Source organism: Camelina sativa, chromosome 8, assembly GCF_030686135.1.
Source record: "Camelina sativa cultivar CO46 ecotype springtype chromosome 8, ASM3068613v1".
Lineage (NCBI taxonomy): Eukaryota > Viridiplantae > Streptophyta > Magnoliopsida > Brassicales > Brassicaceae > Camelina > Camelina sativa.
In genome coordinates, this window is record NC_141887.1 from 28,446,153 (window position 1) to 28,463,489 (window position 17,337).

The following is a 17,337-nucleotide window of genomic DNA, read 5'->3' on the forward strand; positions in this document are numbered from 1 at the left end:
TGGATTCTTCCATGGTAATATGTTGACAAGAGCGACTACTTCTTCTACCTAGTAGGGTTCCAAATATTTTTTTGTAGAACACCATATGGTATGAAGATTTTTGAGATCACCAGTAGAATTTCTAAAAAAATATTTGGTATTTTTTAGGTTCTCATGGTTAATACTTTTTTAAAAATAAATTTATTTTAAGTTTTTGTGTCAAAATTAATTTTTACTTTGGCTTTCCCTTAAAGTTAAAATAACACTTTATATTTTTCTGTCTTTGATGTTGCAATAAAGTAAGGGAAACCGTTGAGCTTGGTTCAAGAAGAGATGTTGAGTAAGATCTGAGCCGTACATTTGTCACGATCTGAGGCTCTCTGCAGTCGGCTGCGCGTGTTTCAACAGACGCGCCTCTTCTTCGCCTGGCCGGGGGATTACATACGCTGCGTTTTGTGGAAAGCTCACATCTTACTCGGCCACGTCATCGAAAGAGATAAAATGGAACCATCCAACTAAAAAAGGTTGTATCTTTGGAAGAAGAAGAAGAAAGATAAGAAGACATTTTTGCGGAAAAGTTTTGAGCTTTTGATCACTGACTGACTACTAATGGAGGCTCTGCAATGTTCCAGCCATTTCACCGTGAATAGAACTCCTTGTACTCAGAGCTGTACCGGAAACAGGAGAAGCAGTAGGGCTACGTTTAGCTCTGCGTTCACCGGTACCAGCAGCAATTCAGCTTCTCTATCCTCTAGGAATCTCTCCTCCACGGTTTGTCTTCAAATTATTTGCTCCGTTTCGTTTTCGTTTTCATCTCTGTTTGGGTTGTTTTGTAAGGATCTTTTGGTTTATTTTGTGATGTTCTTCTGTGTTGAGAGTAGCGAGAGATATGGAGTTGGGTGAATTCGAAGACTGTTGGCTATGGAAGATACAGAAGGAGCCAAGTGAGAGCTGAGATGTTTGGTCAGTTGACTGGTGGACTCGAAGCTGCTTGGAGCAAACTCAAAGGCGAAGGTTCGATTTCTTTTTTTCCCTTGAGCTACTAGCTTCGGTTGTTAGCTAAACTCAAACACAAGCCGAGAAGGAGGAATGGATTAGAGAAACATTGTTTTATTGATTGTTGAATTATAAGGGCTTTGTTACTGGTGGATACAGAAAGGAGTAGCACGGTTTTAAAAGCTAGTTTACGTTATTTGCACTTGCAGAGGTCTTGACAAAAGATAATATTACTGAACCAATGCGAGATATTAGAAGAGCTCTCCTGGAAGCAGATGTGAGTGGCGGTTTTGTTCTGTTTCATTTTGAGTTCTTTTGAAGAATGTGGTCTTAAACTGATTTAGTCGCTTTGCGGTTTTGTTAACAGGTGAGTCTCCCAGTTGTTAGAAGGTTCGTTCAGTCTGTTAGTGACCAAGCCGTTGGAATGGGTGTCATTCGTGGTGTCAAACCAGATCAGCAATTGGTCAAGGTAATCCGCAATGAAAGAGGTTCTTATTTTTGTTTCTGTTTCATCTCTTCCCCATATTTTTTTCATTAGCATAATGGTTTTTATAGTTGACTCACTAGATCATTTTGGTTTCAATAGTACTGATGTGTGGCTTATCATGGCTATGGTGATCATTTTGGTTTCAATAGTACTGATGTGTGGCTTATCATGGCTATGGTGCAGATTGTACATGATGAGCTAGTGAAATTGATGGGTGGAGAAGTATCTGAGCTACAGTTTGCTAAAACAGGTCCTACTGTAATATTATTGGCTGGGCTCCAAGGAGTTGGAAAGACAACGGTTTGCGCTAAACTAGCTTGTTACCTAAAGAAGCAGGTATGCTTTTCAAAATACAGTGGAGACTTTTGATGGGATTGTTTGATACTCTCTGTCAAATTACACTGACTTTTATGATATTACAGGGAAAGTCTTGCATGCTAATTGCTGGAGATGTATACCGACCTGCCGCCATCGATCAACTTGTCATTTTAGGTGAACAGGTATTGAAATTTTTACTTTTGAAGCATCGTGTGCATCGTAGAAATGGCTTAAGAGAACCTGTGTGTGAACCTGTGTGCATTCCTGATGCCCTCTTTGTTTCAGGTTGGCGTGCCGGTTTATACAGCAGGGACTGATGTAAAACCTGCAGATATAGCAAAGCAAGGTCTAAAAGAAGCTAAAAAGAATAATGTCGATGTAGTCATCATGGATACTGCCGGGAGGCTTCAGGTAATCTTTCGTCTTTGAGAGTCATTGTACTGTAAATCTATTGTAGTTGTAGTTGTAGCTGTAGTCATGAAATTGAATCTTTGTGACAGATAGATAAAGGCATGATGGACGAATTAAAAGACGTGAAGAAATTTCTGAATCCCACAGAAGTGTTACTAGTTGTTGATGCCATGACTGGACAAGAAGCTGCAGGTACGCTGTTTGTATTCTACATTTGTCAAGAAACTTCGAAACATCTGAAAATGGATTAGATTCAGAACCGGACCTGTATCAGTCATATACTAAAATGAGCTTCTGTATTCCCTACAGCTCTGGTGACAACATTCAATGTAGAGATAGGAATCACAGGAGCCATTTTGACGAAGCTAGATGGTGATTCAAGAGGTGGTGCTGCTTTGAGTGTCAAGGAGGTTAGTGTTCTTCTTCTTTGATCAGTTATGTCATAGAAAAGTTACTTAATGTATGCTTAATTAACATTGATAGTTTACTCGTAAATGGGTGTCACTAGGTATCTGGAAAACCAATCAAACTGGTAGGACGTGGAGAGCGAATGGAGGATCTTGAACCCTTTTATCCAGATCGGATGGCCGGAAGAATTCTAGGAATGGGAGACGTGCTTTCATTTGTAGAGAAGGCAACAGAAGTTGTAAGTTCTTTCTCAGTTAAAATTACAATCAAAACTTTAGTTTTCTCTCCCTCTCCCTCTCTACGTTGAAAAGTCTTCTTCATTTGTCTTTATAGATGCGTCAAGAAGATGCTGAAGATCTACAGAAGAAGATAATGAGTGCAAAGTTCGACTTCAACGATTTCCTAAAGCAGACTCGTGCTGTTGCGAAAATGGGTTCGATGACACGAGTTCTTGGAATGATACCTGGAATGGGGAAAGTGAGTCCAGCACAAATCCGAGAAGCGGAAAAAAATCTTTTAGTCATGGAAGCAATGATTGAAGTGATGACACCCGGTATTTTTTTCTCTGTTCCTTTCTTCCATTCCATCAAACAAACAAAATGCATTTCGATTTTGGTTGTCTTATTCTTGGTGTTTAATATGTTGGACAGAGGAAAGAGAGAGACCAGAGTTACTAGCAGAATCACCAGAGAGAAGAAAAAGAATTGCTAAAGATTCAGGAAAGACAGAACAGCAGGTACTCTCTCTCACTCAGATTTCAAATCTTAGTTTCTGCAGCAGATCTCAGAGAAAGAAGATTCTCAATACCGTTTTTTTGTTGCTGTTGTTGTTGTTAAGGTGAGCGCACTCGTAGCACAAATCTTCCAAATGAGAGTGAAAATGAAGAACTTGATGGGAGTAATGGAAGGAGGATCAATTCCTGCATTAAGCGGTCTCGAGGACGCATTGAAAGCAGAACAACAAAAGGTTTCTTCTTCCTTCTTCTTCGTCTTCTTCACCGTTTAACATCTGAAAGAGTTTTAATGGATTCTTGTAATTGTATCTTCAGGCTCCACCTGGAACTGCGAGGAGGAAGAGAAAGGCGGACTCAAGGAAAAAATTTGTAGAGTCAGCATCAAGCAAGCCAGGTCCTCGTGGCTTCGGCTCTGGTAACTAAAAGGAACTATTTCAATCCAACTTGGTTAATCTCAAAACGGATAATTTTTCTATTAAGTATGAACTAGTTAAAAATTGTAAAATTTGGGGAAAAAACTTAAATACTGTATTGGTTTCTTGTTCGTCAAGCAAACGCTCTTATTTCCCCTTAATTAGTTCGGAACTGCCTTCTGTAATAATTATGAGCTTGGTGATAAAAACTCATGATTAATTAGATAAAAATATATTATGGGGATGCATACAAATTGTACTTAATTAAAAATTTCATAGACTTTGCATAACTAATATGTATATAGTTAGATTTTAGACTCATCCGCCATGATCACGGGGATTTCTCAAATCTACTTTAATCTCTCTCTTTGTTTTGGAATGAGTTTTATGTTATTCACCCTGCATATTCATCATGATCATAACCATGATAACTCTCAATTATTGTACATTTAATTCACAGTTCTCATGTATGGTCATTAATTGGTAATTCACATACTACTAATTCATGTAAATATTATTAGCTTCCAATTTGTTGCTCATGGTATGCTTATCTTTTTCTTTTATTTAACTCCTTATTTGCTTAGTTTTTTTTTGTGCAAATATTTTGCTTAGTTTTTTATTTTCAAAATCTACAATTATTATGAGAATCATGAATTTTGCTTGTGGTAAATTAACCTCTAACTTTTATTGACTTTTGGAACAAAATCACAAACTTTTCTCGACTTTATCATGATGTTAACGAAGTTTATAAACTTTATCGGATATTTTTGGGAATTTATCAGGAATTTTCGTTAACATTCTAAATAAATCATTTTTACTATTTAAAAGAATCTTTTAATGGATAATCAAACTGTTAAATTGCTACCTATAGTAATTCAAATTCATGTTTTATATGAAAAAATCAATGAAAATTTGTGATTTTTAAAGAAAATTAACGAAAATTTCTGAATTATTTAGAAAGTCAATAAAATTAGATATATAATCCACCATGTAAAATTCATGTTTTGTTCATCACTTGAAATAAAATGATGTTTTTTTTTACATTTTTCGACATTTATAAAATCAATTAATCATTTAACCTTTGAGCATTTGACACTTCTCCTCAAAATGTATAGACACATATGGATCATTAAAGGGTCTGGGGTTGTAAATTCATAAAAGGCTTATAGTTTCAATAGTTGGTTTAGATTCAGGTAAGAAGAATTAGCAAATGGCAATTTGTATGATTCGATTTGTTTAGGAGAGAGACTGAGAGAGAGCAAATGACAATTCTCCTCCGCATATAATTTGAGAAATATTTGTTTAGTTTTTTTTTGTTTTTAAAATCTACAATTATAATGAAAATAATCATAAATTTTGCTTGTGGTAAATTAAACCTCTAACTTTAATTGACTTTCGAAAAAAACCACAACTTTTCCTTGACTTTATCAAGGCATGACGTTATCAAAGTTTGTTAACAGAGATTAAACGTTAAATTGACTTTTAAATAAATCACAAGGTTTTGTTTTATTATTCAGACAAATCTTTTAATGGATAATGAAACCGTTAAATTTTTCTTTATAGTAATTCAAATTCATGTTTATATAACAAAATCAACAAAAGTTTATGATTTTTTAAGAAAGTCAACAAAATTTTATGAATTATTTAGAAACTCAATAAAAATTAGATATTTAATCTACCACATGTAAAATTCATGTTTTGTTCATCATTTAAAATAAAATGATGTTTTTTTGACATTTTTTATTTATAAAATCAATAAATCATTTAACCTTTAAGCATTTGACACTTTTCCACAAAATGTATATTAAAGGGCCTGTCTTTGTAAATTCATAAAAACGCTGATGTAGTCGGTTTAGGTTCGGTTAAGGAGAATTCGTTTAATTTGTTTGATTCGATTTTTTTTGGAGAGAGAGCAAATGGCAATTCTCCTCCGCATCACGACGCCGCAGTGTCTCCTCATTCCTCCACCGCCGCTATCTCATCGCCGGAGCTCATCTCTCCTCTTTCTCAAACCCACATTTCAACCATCCACGAAACCTCTGAGCTCCCGTAAAACCACCACTCTCCGTCTCCGTGCCAATAACCCAACAGTCAATTCACTAAAACCCCTTGAAAATGTTAAACCATATCTACAATCGGAATCCAGAACCGTCCTCCTTGGCTGGCTCTGCAGCTGTGTCTCTGTTGTATCTCTTTCTCAGATTGTTCCTAGGCTCGGCTCCTTCACTTCTAACCTTAACGCTAACTCTGCCAGCTTGATGAAGCTCAAAGGCGAGTGTCTCGTCTTGGCCGGTTTGGTTTTGGCTAAGGTTGTTGCTTATTATCTCCAGCAAGCGTTTCTCTGGGAAGCTGCTTTGAACACTGTTTACAAGATTCGTGTTTTCGCGTATCGGAGGGTTTTAGAGAGAGAGTTAGACTTCTTTGAAGGTGGGAATGGGATTTCATCTGGAGATATTGCTTACAGGATCACTGCTGAAGCTTCTGAAGTTGCTGACACTATCTATGCTCTTCTCAACGTGAGTATAAAGTTTCCTTCTTTTTCAAAACTTTTTGGATAGATTGTGTTGATTTTGGCTAATTACAAACTCTCTATGCTACACTTGTATGGCAGACAGTTGTGCCCAGTGCTATCCAGATATCTGTAATGACGGCACATATGATTGTTGCAAGTCCTGCCTTGACACTAGTCTCTGCAATGGTGAGTGAAATGATTGTCTTTGTTTTGTATGTGTCTTTTGCTCTACACTTTTCTTATTGGTTTGGTTTTGTTCTAGGTGATCCCATCTGTTGCACTTCTCATAGCATATCTAGGTGACCGGCTTCGTAAGATATCAAGAAAGGCACAAATTGCCTCTGCTCAACTCTCTACCTACTTGAATGAGGTACTCTTATGTTCTTCTTTGAGATTGCCTCTCCTTACATTCCGTATGTTCATAATTTCATATAGGGAGAAGTTACTAAAGGGAGAGCTTTTTTTTATCATTTAGGTTCTTCCTGCGATTCTGTTTGTGAAGGCTAATAACGCAGAGATTTCTGAGAGTGTGAGGTTTCAGAGGTATGCTCGTGCTGACCTAGATGAACGTTTGAAGAAGAAGAAAATGAAGTCACTGATCCCTCAGATTGTTCAAGTTATGTATCTAGGATCACTGTCGATATTTTGTGTTGGAGCAGTGATACTTTCAGGCTCTTCTTTAAGCTCTAGTGCAATTGTGTCCTTCGTGGCATCATTAGCTTTCTTGATCGATCCTGTCCAGGTAAAATACATTTGTTAGTGTGGCATTGAATCTGTTGCTCCTAGACGCAAACTGTTACTTCTGCTTTATTATTTTGGATGATCAAATCTGATTTTGCCTAGTTCATTAGACATACGTTTAAGCCACTTTACCTTGAGGAGCTGTCATATTGGGGTTTTGAATTTAAAGAATTATGCAGGATCTTGGAAAAGCTTATAATGAATTGAAACAAGGAGAGCCAGCGATAGAACGTTTGTTTGATTTAACCTCTTTGGAATCTAAGGTACTACTACACCCTATCTTTCTTCTGATTTTCTCTTCAACTTATATAATCCTAATGATTTGGTTTTGTCCATCTCAGAATCTGATGCAAAGTGCTTTTTGGCCCTGTCTTGAAATTTAGGTGATCGAGAGACCTGAAGCCATTCAATTGGAAAAAGTTGCTGGCGAAGTTGAGTTATGCGATATATCATTCAAGTATGACGAAAATATGCTTCCTGTTTTGGATGGGTTAAATCTTCATATTAGAGCAGGAGAAACTGTAGCTCTTGTTGGGCCATCTGGAGGAGGAAAGACTACACTGATCAAATTGCTTCTCCGCCTTTACGAACCTTCATCTGGTTAGAAAAATCTTAGTTCTTTACTTGTATCCATCTAATCACAATGTTTAGAACCATAGATTTGTCATCTAATTGCAATCTTTCCTTGATGAATAGGTTCTATCTTCATTGACAAAAATGACATTAAGGATATCAAATTGGAAAGTTTGAGGAAGCATGTTGGTCTGGTTTCACAGGACACAGTAAGTTCCAGAGACCTCAAATTTTACTCCTTTCATGATTCATCCCAAGACTTTTATAATGGTTCATCGAAGTTACTTAACTATTTCTACACATATAAGACTCTTTTCTCAGGGACAATTGCTGACAACATTGGGTACAGAGATATCACGACGGGAATTGATATGAAGAGAGTTGAGATTGCTGCAAAAACTGCAAATGCTGATGAATTTATCAGAAACCTACCAGAGGGATACAACACAGGAATTGGTCCCAGGGGTTCAAGCTTAAGCGGAGGCCAGAGGCAAAGGTGGGGTCTGCAAGAGTGATTAAAACTCAGTGATTGTTTCTTTCTTCCATTGAAGTTCCAAACCAGTTGATATATTTTTTTCAGGATGCTTACGTCTTGTTAATATTGGCAAATTTGCAGACTAGCTATCGCTAGGGCGCTCTATCAGAACTCATCTGTACTGATTTTGGATGAAGCAACATCAGCATTGGATAGTTTGTCTGAATTGCTAGTCAGAGAAGCTCTTGAACGTGTAATGCAAGACCATACGGTAAAAGCACACATCTGATTCGTCTATTCTAAAACACCTTTTAAGTGAATCATCACTAGATTATACAAAAAAACTTCCTGGTTCCATGGCTCCTATGTTTGCATTTACAGGTAATTGTGATTGCACATAGACTGGAGACAGTGATGATGGCGCAGAGAGTGTTCTTGGTGGAGAAGGGAAAGCTAAAGGAGTTAAATCGCTCTTCTCTGTTAAGTAGTCACAAGGACTCACTATCGTCAGCTGGACTAGTGATTTGAGATCTATGAAGTATGATCAAGAGCAGGTAGAGACCAAATTGTTTTGTAAATGAAGAGAAGATACAAGATTCCTCTTTGTATAAATCTTTCCATTATTCTTTAAAAATAGGATGAACAAATCATTTGTTGAGCTAGAAGCCTACAGAGTTTTGTATCTTTCCCTAGTTATGACATTATACATGTAATAAACAAAAGATCAAACGTGGTTTCAACTCCATGTAAAGAAGACATATTCAGTGATTCACTGTTTCACCATGAAGGAGCTTTTACAACTGCATCCACCTACTGCGGCTGGGTTTTCAGCTACCTAAGCACCAAAGCATTAAACAGAAATCAAATGAAAATCTTACATAATTATATCTTGTCCCCTATCAACTCTCATCAGGTACATGCAAGAATGCTTTCAAATGACTATATATGCAATGAAGAAAAAAGAAAGATGACAAAAAGAGGGGTTTAGTTTTACCACAAAGGCAGCACGGATCAGTTCCTCAACATAATCAACCGTAGCACCTTTCACGAAGTCGTATGAAACATTATCTACAGCCAATTTGACACCATTCTTCTCAAAAACCCTGCAATGTTCAAGAGCAACTAAAACTGAGACAAAAAAAGACGCAGTTTTGCAACAGATGATTCTTCTAGCCAGACGGAGAGAATAGTAAAATGGTAATAGTAGTAAGACTTGAGGTGATCAAATCAAAGTACCTGTCATCATGATTGGTTTTACTATCAAGCTCAAACACATACTGGAAACCAGAACAGCCTCCCGTCTCTACACCCAAGCGAAGCAGCTTCTTCTCCGGCTCACTGGATTGCAACTCTTTCATCCTCTAACAAAATGACAACACTCACAAGAAGTCAAGAGAAGGAGCAAAACAACAACAAACAATGTCTGCTTCCAAGTTCCAACAATCTAAAACAGGTAAGTTCAACTCAAACAATATACAAGTAAGAAGAGGTTCTCATGTTTTATTCCATTTCTGCAGATTCGTGAACTATGGATGTTGTTCGAAACAAACAGAATCTTTCAATCTGATTAGAGCAAAAGTCCAATAGAAACCAAATTACGTAAGAACCAATTTTGAACCGGATTAACAAAGAGATCAATTCAAAACAGCAGATAGATATCAATCATACCCGGATACAATTGTCGCTGAGATGGACAACCTCGAGAGAAGAAGACGTATCAGATTGAGAAGAGGAAGAAGAAGAAGCTTCGTTAAGAGCAGAAACGGAAGAAAAATTAAGCAACCGATGGTTTTCTCTAATACGACCAGCCAAATAAGGAGCGAAGCGTTTCACCAGAGATCTCGACATGATTTTATCCTTCAGAATCCCTTTCTCTTTACAATCTCTCTACAATTTTAATCCAATTTTATAAGTTTTTCGCCATCAGAGGACGAAAGTTTCAAGCTTTTTGGAAAATTTATTCCTTTTTTTTTTTTTTTCGTTTCTGAGAAGTTTTCAATAAGACTTTGGTGACGACGACGATGAAGAAGAAGAAGAAGAAGAAGGGAGGCGAAAGAAAAGACTACTGGTCTTGTGAACACCACGCTTATTTTAGCCTCCACGTCATCTATTTCTGTATATTGCTCCCACAAGTTTTATATATTTACCAATTTTGCCACATTACTCCGTTTCAGTTCAATTTCGTCCTTCAGTTGCAAATTAATGATGAGATCTCTTTAAAAAAGAAAGATAATAATATATTGAATATTCTCATAAGCAAGAATTTGGAATTTCGTATATACACAATTTCCTGTACATAATCTATTGTTGCATCTAGTAACTCTCAGGGACAAGCAGCAGCAATACTTAGAGATGTCCTGGCTGATATAAAAACAAGACTACAGCTTGTGTTAAGAAGCAGCACAAAATAATGGTCTATTACTTCTGGAGCTTAAAGAGACCCTATAAACCAATAATTATCTCTGTCTCAGAGAGAGAGGAAGAATGTCTAAATAGTATGTACCATGACTTGTGTCATCCTCTTGAAACTCCGAGCGTCCATTAATGTATTTTTAAGTTGTTGAGATAGTTGTTCTGTGTTGTGGATGATGTGCGAGCTACTACGTCACAACAAGTCCCCTAAAAAATCAGATGAGGTGAGATTATGAGAGCTGTGTGTGATTCATATAGAAACCAGTATTAGTAAATTGCAGCAAGAAAATTGTGAAACTGGCTTCATTCACTTACCAGAATTTCACATTTCAATCCGATTTTTCCAACTCTTTGAATCTTCTTTCCCACTCGTCTGTCTCATAGTTTTGTTCCATCATATCTCTATCTGTACTATACACGATCCGCTCCTTCCCGATGACTGTCTTTTGCGCCATATCCCTTGCGCTTAGTAGCTGTATTGCATCATCATTCAAAGGCGTTAGTTCACAACTCCCATATAATAAGAAAAAACATATATATGAAGTTTCCGGGTGAAGAATCCAAGAAATGTGCTTTAATCTGGCTGGTGCTATATAGAGCAATATAAGAGCCACTACGTCAACTGTCACATAAAGCAATCACAAGTGGGTAATCACATAAAGAGATCCCATAGATATGCAAGCGTCATAGAAGATTCAGAACCTAACCCTTGGATGTTTGGGCGTCACATTAATGATTCTATAATATGCAATCGACAGAAACCAAAAATAAAACATCTCACTAGATTTATGTTACTACTGATTTGCCTACCTTACGCTGTAGTGCGATATCTGGAGATTCAAGTGCTCGCGCAAATTGTAGCCGAGCTTTGTTTCTGTTCTCTATTTGGTTATTCTTTCTCTTGATTGAAAACCACCGAATCAAAGGGATGGCAAAGAATGAACCTGCATATACCTGCATAGTTGTTCGACAAGATAATTACTAGTTCACAAGGTTTCTAACGAACTGGATAACTGGAAGTAAAAAAACAAAATCCACTAAGAATTGTTTGTGTCCGTAATTAAGCTTAGAAAGAACCTTAATCATGTTTAAAGCAAATAGGGAAAACCAGAATCAGGAAACAATTTAATAAAAGTAGTTTGGCATATCAACAGAAACTAAATCATACCTGAAGTAGTGGATATATGTTCTTAACAAATGTAAGAAATCCACCAGGCATGACAGTCATCTCGCTGGAAACGAACACAAAAACAAAGTTGCGTTAGACATTTATATATACGCACACAAGGGAATATTAAGCAGAGTATAATCTAGAAGGGCCTTACTTTAGCAATGATTTTAGAACAATCACACCAAAAAGATTTACTGCACCTAGGCCAATGACCAATGCTCTCTCGGATGTAGTTGTTTTACTGTGAAGAAAAATTATTCCATTATCAGAAACTGAACCACGAATGCAATAAAAACTTCTCGTTAAGTGTAAGACATTAAAATCCAGGTTTAAACAATGATAGGAACCTAAATTGCCATTTTTTCTCCTTGAAGAATTTCTCCATATCAGCAACCCAGTCAAACCATTTCCCCACATATTCTTTTCGTCTACTAGATCCAGAAGCTGTACGTTGCAGGGACGGAAACCGATACAAAATATTTCCCTAGGCAACATGATAGAATTGTTAATAAAAATGACCAAAGAAAAAGCAGCAGATCATGCACCTTTGGGCATCACATTTCAAGCAACCAAAAAAAGGGATTTGCAAACCTCTTCATCCAATTCAGGTTGACCATCAAACCGAAGAAGAACAGGTAGAATGTAGGATTCATCGTTCTGTAAACATTAGAAAGAAAACTTGAGAAGATGAACAGCGCAAGAGGTAAAGGAGTACAAAGACAGCTTTCAGCATAACAAAATTAGTTGCATTAGCTCCCTTTGGAAGAGACAATAGGCAAAACAAACCATAGCACTCTTTGAAGATGGCACATCAAGGTATGGAGCAAGTTCATCAGCTGCAACAACACCTCCTCTGGAAGTTATATACTGACCAATCTGAGAATATTTATCAAAAACGAGTAAATGACTAAAACTTTTCTTATATGAGCGGTGATGTATCATTTCAAATTCATAACATTTAACAAAGGAGAAAACCTAGAGATCTGATGTGAAGAAAAAAGTGAGTAAATTCAAGTCCTGTACATTACCATCTGCCATCTCTCTTCTTCAATTCCTTGATTTGGATCTCCATCTCCAAACACAAAGGAGAAAACCTAGAGATAAACCCATACTTAAATTAAGCCATTACCACTCAAAATCAATGAGGGGGGAAACATATAACAAAGCATGAAAGCTCTCAAATTCAATTTCCACTTACAGATTCAATGAAATTCATTCCCTTTTCTTCATCTTCACGAGCTCGTCGCCTGTTGTAATAATTGGGATCCCAGTACCTTACATAAAATCACTAGAAATATGACTAGGAGGTTCCGTTAAATCAATTACTGATCTCTATTTGTTAAGAGTAGAAGAAGCCCTTTAAAATCCATTGAAAGTAAAATTACCAAAGCAGATCGGCAGGGTTGATATAGAAGTTGACTCCAGAATCATACCCGCGCCCGCGTCTTCTTTGACGATTATCATCCTCGCTTTTAACAGAATCCAAAAAGGTTAGTGCAAAATTCAAACTGAGACCACAGTCCAGAATGATAACAAGATAACTTAATTGCAAGTCAAGTAAAACACATACCTTCTGCTTGAAAGCAGGGCTATAATCGACGTGTAGACAATAACAATAGACGCTATAAGCGCCGTGCCAAAGGAAACACGAGCCAAATAGTCTATAGCACCCTGCCAGGCACATAATAATAGATCTCAGAACATTCAAGTTCATATCAAGTGCACCGTTAAAAGGTAATGGATAAATGATAACAAAAAAAAAAAGACACTACCTTTGCCTTATCAAGAAATGGTTCAATTTGTATCCTTAACGACTTGCCAGCCAACTTAGTTCGATAACCCTTTGGGAAAACATAAAGCACATCACCTTCATCCGACACCTGAATGAAATAACATTTCATTGAAATTTAGCACATTCACACAGACTAAAACGAAACATGTAACGCATAAAGATCAATACTTTTTTTTTATCAGAATCTCCTCAAATCTTCGCAATTGAGTTTTGCTCAAGTTCATTCTACACTAATATCATTACAGCTATTCAAATTTCTAATGTATTGTTGCTTTCGTTCTTAACAAAGATCAATACTTTATATCAGAATCTCCTCAATTTACGTATGAATTTTGAGTTAATGGGCATGAAACTGAACTAGGTAGTACCTCAAGAAACCCATCAGTATCAGCCGCAATAGCTTGAAGAGCTGTCTGAGCTTCAGTAACCTTCAAGCCAGCTCTACTAGAGACATCACCAACAGTGACTCTCCGGCCACACTCGTCCACAGCATCCATCGCTCGTTTCCGTACATCAGTCGGTAACTTATCACTCTCCACCAATCCTCCCGGTTTGATTGCGCCGCTAACCTTATCTAAACTCGCCGCCTTCACCACAGCGATTCCATGGCGAGTGAATTTCCGACGAGTGCTCAGACACCACTCAGTCGAGATTCCGGGGAAAGAGCAACGATCAACGGGAGATCTGAGGTGAATCTTTGAAGATAAACCCTTTTGAGTTAACCTAGGGGAGAGGATTAAGCATGTCGATACACACGCCATTCTCTAATCACAAAGCTTTCTCTTCTTCTTCTTCTTCTTCGTTTTCTCTAGTAAAGACGTTTAATTTCCGCCACGGGAGATGATTTATATGATTCAAAATCGAAGCTTTCAGATTTTTTTTCCCCTGTGCCTGGAAAAAGCGATTATCTTCTCTCCCACGACTAGGGCTGGCCATTCGGGTAACCCATTCGAGTTCGGGTATTACCCATTCTGATTCGGATAAACAGGTTTAGAAAAATAGAATCTATTAAAAATTTTTAGATATATGGGTTCGGTTCAGTTTGAGTACTATCGGGTTCGGGTCAGTTTGGGTTACAACTTTTAGAACCCGATTAGTATCCAAATTACCGAGTACTCAAAAAAATATAATTAAAATTAATTAGATTTAGTTAATTTTTGACTTATGTGACAAAATATTTTAGATATTTTGATTATTTTTGATATTTAGGTATAAAACTAAGTGAAATATTCAAAATTATAATCATAATTTTGGGGTAATTGCATTATATTAATGATAAATATTATAAATATTAGCCCTGGGCATTCGGGTACTCGGGTCGGGTTCGGATAGGAACTGATCGGGTTCGAGTTTTTCGGGTAGAGGAGTTTAGGACCCAATAGAGTAAATAGAAAATATCGGTTCCGGTTCGGTTCGGGTCTTACCGGGTTTAGGTCGGTTCGGGTCTAAAATTTCAGAATCTATAAATACCCGAAAAATCGGATATCAATCGAGTTCAGGTATTTTGTACCCGATTACTCAAAATTTTACCCGATTACCCGAAATACCCGGTTTTTTACCCGATTATCCGAAAATTTTAAAACTTAATATTAAGAAAAAAAAACTTTAAAAAATTAAGTTTTAAAAAGTTTTGGTTAAATTTTTGAATATATAGCTAAACATGTCAGTATAATTTTGGTTATTTTGAGTATTTTAATCTAGAAAAAAAATATTTTTTAAATTTTAATCTATAGTTTTGAATAACTATGCTATAAAGGAACAAATTATAACTAATATATTATGTATATTATTTTTTTCGGGTATGTCGGGTACCCATTCGGTTCTTGGTTCGGTCCCGGATTCGGTTCCGGGTTTTCGGGTTTTGGAGATTAGGACCCAATAGGGTATTTTACCGGTTCCGATTTTCGGTTCCGATTTTTTTGCCCAAGCCTAATAAATATCTTTATATGTTCGGTTTAATGGGTACCCAAACGGGTACTGGATATTATCCGACCCTAACCCGAACCCACGGGTATTAGAAAATAGAACCCAATAGAGTTTTATAGGCATACCCATACCCAACCTGAACCCCGTTTTTCGGGTCGGGTTCCGGGTTGGGTATTCGGATACGGTTTTTATGTCCAGGCCTACCCATGACGCAGTCGCAAAGCATTAAATCCAAAACCAAACCAAACCAAACCAATCGGTACGGCTCTCCAAATCTTCCCGGTTATAATATCCTAAACCGGAAACGGTCCGACATAACTTTCTTCGGTTTCGATTTAGTGGATGTCTCTACCAAAATACATTACTTTCTTTCTTAACTATGAACAAAATCAACTTAAACTTATAATGATGAAGAGATGTGAACAGAACATTTTGAACCATAGTGGACTGGCTCTGAAACATATGCTAAATAGTAAAAATAATCAAGTGCATATGAATTTTTCTATCATTTTGTATTGTCTTAATTATATATGGTTGTTACTTTTTCTTTTGAGTTCTTCTCATTCCATGGCAAAACATGGATGGAATTTTCACTTAAATTTACTTGGAAACAGAGAAGAAAAAAAAAAAATAAGCTCGACTTAAGATGACAATATCACAGTCTTTTTCTATAACATAGCTTCAAAGCTTATATATACAACAAAACCCGAAAACAATTTTGTCGACCTTGAACAAGCTCTAGACTATTTTTAATGTATATATATAAGATCTATGTGTTTATGTTCTTCTGAGACTTTCAGATTCGGGTATGCTATCTAACACAGGCTTCCAGCTGCTATTACATTCAAGATCATCATCATCAGAAGAAGTAAGCAAAAGTTGTTTCTCAAGAGTCTGGTACATCATCTCATGGACTGACCCTCCTTGAAGTAGCTTCTCCAACTCTTGCTTATGCACAATGATCTTCATCCTCACGACACTCTTATTCTCATCACCATCGATGTTGTTGTTGCTTTCACTAGTATCATCGTCGTCATCTCTTAGTGATCTTCTTTCGTCGTCCTCCTCTTCCACTTCCGGATTGGCAAACGTCACTTTCTTGTTGACCTTCTTCTTGATCATTGTAGGTAGGAGGTAATAGAGACGGCCAGAGAGAAGCTTAGCATCAGGCAGAAGATAAGTGTTGTTGTGAGAAAGAGTGTGACCAGAGAATTGAGTAAGGATGTGACCAACACTAACGGGTTCTCTATATTCAAGTACCTTCCTATCATTTCTCACTATCTTTATCACTTTCTTCTCCATTACTATACAGTTCCCCATCTTCTTCTTCTTCTTTTCTTACTTCTTTGTTTTTTTTTTTCTATTGTTTTGCTTGGAGATTTTTGTGTTTGTATATTTATAGGAGTTTTGGGATTTCGTTTCGTAGCTAGTGCGGGTGGGACCTGATTTGATTTTTCTCTCTTTTCCCTAAATATTTTATAGTGGGTGGGGTGGTATGGTCGGGTGGTGCATATTGTTCATTACTCATCTATGTATCTTTTTATAAGTATGATTATCCTTTTTCATTATGAATATATATGTTTTTACTTGTGGAATTGAGTTGGCGGTGCAAGTATTCATGATGATCGTTTTAATGTTATCACATGCAATGCAAGATATTTATAATACTTAGCTAACTTCTCCAAATATGTATATATGTTTATATCTAAGAATTATAAATATCTTGCATGGGATCATTATATATAAAACGAAGATGAGGGGTAAAGGTTTTGATCATCACAAGCTATTAAATAACAATTGATAAAAAAATAAAAATAATAATAACTTGATAAATAAAACCAGGTAATGGGTGGGTATATAAGAACTATCTATGGTTTCAATTAAATGTTTGTGACTTTCTTCTGATACAGTGGTTTCATCTTTTTAGCTAGAAAAAAAAAAAGCATGCCATTCGCGAGTGCGTTAACTCTCTTATAGTGGTGGTGGCAGA

General features: G+C 36.7%; 5 protein-coding genes across 6 annotated transcripts; 2 read left to right on the forward strand and 3 right to left on the reverse strand.

Annotated features, from left to right (window-relative positions):
• Positions 1 to 258: 258 nt before the first annotated feature.
• Positions 259 to 3,993, forward strand: LOC104734417 (signal recognition particle subunit SRP54, chloroplastic). The gene is made up of 14 exons (XM_010425346.3): positions 259 to 750; positions 861 to 993; positions 1,185 to 1,252; positions 1,343 to 1,444; positions 1,646 to 1,798; positions 1,885 to 1,962; positions 2,066 to 2,191; positions 2,281 to 2,383; positions 2,501 to 2,601; positions 2,700 to 2,837; positions 2,933 to 3,152; positions 3,250 to 3,335; positions 3,437 to 3,565; positions 3,648 to 3,993. The coding sequence occupies exons 1-14, from the start codon at positions 589 to 591 to the stop codon at positions 3,753 to 3,755; spliced, it is 1,707 nt and encodes a 568-aa protein (XP_010423648.1). The 5' UTR covers positions 259 to 588; the 3' UTR covers positions 3,756 to 3,993.
• Positions 3,994 to 5,574: 1,581 nt separating this feature from the next.
• LOC104708732 (ABC transporter B family member 29, chloroplastic) lies at positions 5,575 to 8,829 on the forward strand. Of its 2 annotated transcripts, none has more exons than XM_010425349.3 (10): positions 5,575 to 6,261; positions 6,357 to 6,443; positions 6,520 to 6,627; positions 6,733 to 6,999; positions 7,178 to 7,261; positions 7,382 to 7,598; positions 7,695 to 7,780; positions 7,880 to 8,067; positions 8,188 to 8,317; positions 8,428 to 8,829. In XM_010425349.3, the coding sequence occupies exons 1-10, from the start codon at positions 5,662 to 5,664 to the stop codon at positions 8,572 to 8,574; spliced, it is 1,914 nt and encodes a 637-aa protein (XP_010423651.2). In that variant the 5' UTR covers positions 5,575 to 5,661; the 3' UTR covers positions 8,575 to 8,829. The 2 variants fall into 2 exon arrangements, with proteins under 2 accessions (XP_010423651.2, XP_087316952.1); XM_087460826.1 differs by having other exon boundaries at positions 6,361 to 6,443.
• On the reverse strand, positions 8,649 to 10,139 carry LOC104708731 (iron-sulfur assembly protein IscA-like 2, mitochondrial). Its single transcript, XM_010425347.3, has 4 exons — positions 9,715 to 10,139; positions 9,283 to 9,407; positions 9,041 to 9,149; positions 8,649 to 8,881 (listed from the first exon to the last, which is right to left on the reverse strand). Exons 1-4 carry the CDS (start codon positions 9,892 to 9,894, stop codon positions 8,816 to 8,818), a joined length of 480 nt encoding a protein of 159 aa, XP_010423649.1. The 5' UTR covers positions 9,895 to 10,139; the 3' UTR covers positions 8,649 to 8,815.
• Positions 10,140 to 10,261: 122 nt separating this feature from the next.
• On the reverse strand, positions 10,262 to 14,413 carry LOC104708733 (uncharacterized protein At5g03900, chloroplastic). Its single transcript, XM_010425350.3, has 14 exons — positions 13,790 to 14,413; positions 13,402 to 13,509; positions 13,200 to 13,300; positions 13,015 to 13,098; positions 12,828 to 12,903; positions 12,658 to 12,723; positions 12,416 to 12,505; positions 12,221 to 12,286; positions 11,977 to 12,113; positions 11,784 to 11,870; positions 11,627 to 11,690; positions 11,269 to 11,412; positions 10,774 to 10,931; positions 10,262 to 10,665 (listed from the first exon to the last, which is right to left on the reverse strand). Exons 1-13 carry the CDS (start codon positions 14,180 to 14,182, stop codon positions 10,788 to 10,790), a joined length of 1,560 nt encoding a protein of 519 aa, XP_010423652.1. The 5' UTR covers positions 14,183 to 14,413; the 3' UTR covers positions 10,262 to 10,665; positions 10,774 to 10,787.
• A 1,575-nt stretch (positions 14,414 to 15,988) lies between these two features.
• LOC104708734 (uncharacterized) lies at positions 15,989 to 16,724 on the reverse strand. Its single transcript, XM_010425351.2, has one exon. It carries the CDS (start codon positions 16,665 to 16,667, stop codon positions 16,125 to 16,127), a length of 543 nt encoding a protein of 180 aa, XP_010423653.2. The 5' UTR covers positions 16,668 to 16,724; the 3' UTR covers positions 15,989 to 16,124.
• Positions 16,725 to 17,337: the final 613 nt, after the last annotated feature.

Bases quoted from the DNA above. Each gene is read 5' to 3' on its own strand.
- LOC104734417 (XM_010425346.3), top strand. From the start codon at position 589: ATGGAGGCTCTGCAATGTTCCAGCCATTTCACCGTGAATAGAACTCCT. The intron at 1,963-2,065 runs GTATTGAAATTT...TCTTTGTTTCAG, and splicing joins TTGTCATTTTAGGTGAACAG to GTTGGCGTGCCGGTTTATAC. The intron at 2,838-2,932 runs GTAAGTTCTTTC...TTGTCTTTATAG, and splicing joins TAGAGAAGGCAACAGAAGTT to ATGCGTCAAGAAGATGCTGA.
- LOC104708732 (XM_010425349.3), top strand. From the start codon at position 5,662: ATGGCAATTCTCCTCCGCATCACGACGCCGCAGTGTCTCCTCATTCCT. The intron at 6,628-6,732 runs GTACTCTTATGT...TTTATCATTTAG, and splicing joins TCTCTACCTACTTGAATGAG to GTTCTTCCTGCGATTCTGTT. The intron at 8,318-8,427 runs GTAAAAGCACAC...TTGCATTTACAG, and splicing joins GTGTAATGCAAGACCATACG to GTAATTGTGATTGCACATAG.
- LOC104708731 (XM_010425347.3), bottom strand. From the start codon at position 9,894: ATGTCGAGATCTCTGGTGAAACGCTTCGCTCCTTATTTGGCTGGTCGT. The intron at 9,408-9,714 runs GTATGATTGATA...TCATTTTGTTAG, and splicing joins TCAGCGACAATTGTATCCGG to AGGATGAAAGAGTTGCAATC. The intron at 8,882-9,040 runs GTAAAACTAAAC...TTTGGTGCTTAG, and splicing joins TGATCCGTGCTGCCTTTGTG to GTAGCTGAAAACCCAGCCGC.
- LOC104708733 (XM_010425350.3), bottom strand. From the start codon at position 14,182: ATGGCGTGTGTATCGACATGCTTAATCCTCTCCCCTAGGTTAACTCAA. The intron at 11,691-11,783 runs GTAAGGCCCTTC...GTTCGTTTCCAG, and splicing joins GTTCTAAAATCATTGCTAAA to CGAGATGACTGTCATGCCTG. The intron at 11,413-11,626 runs GTATGATTTAGT...ACAACTATGCAG, and splicing joins ACATATATCCACTACTTCAG to GTATATGCAGGTTCATTCTT.
- LOC104708734 (XM_010425351.2), bottom strand. From the start codon at position 16,667: ATGGGGAACTGTATAGTAATGGAGAAGAAAGTGATAAAGATAGTGAGA.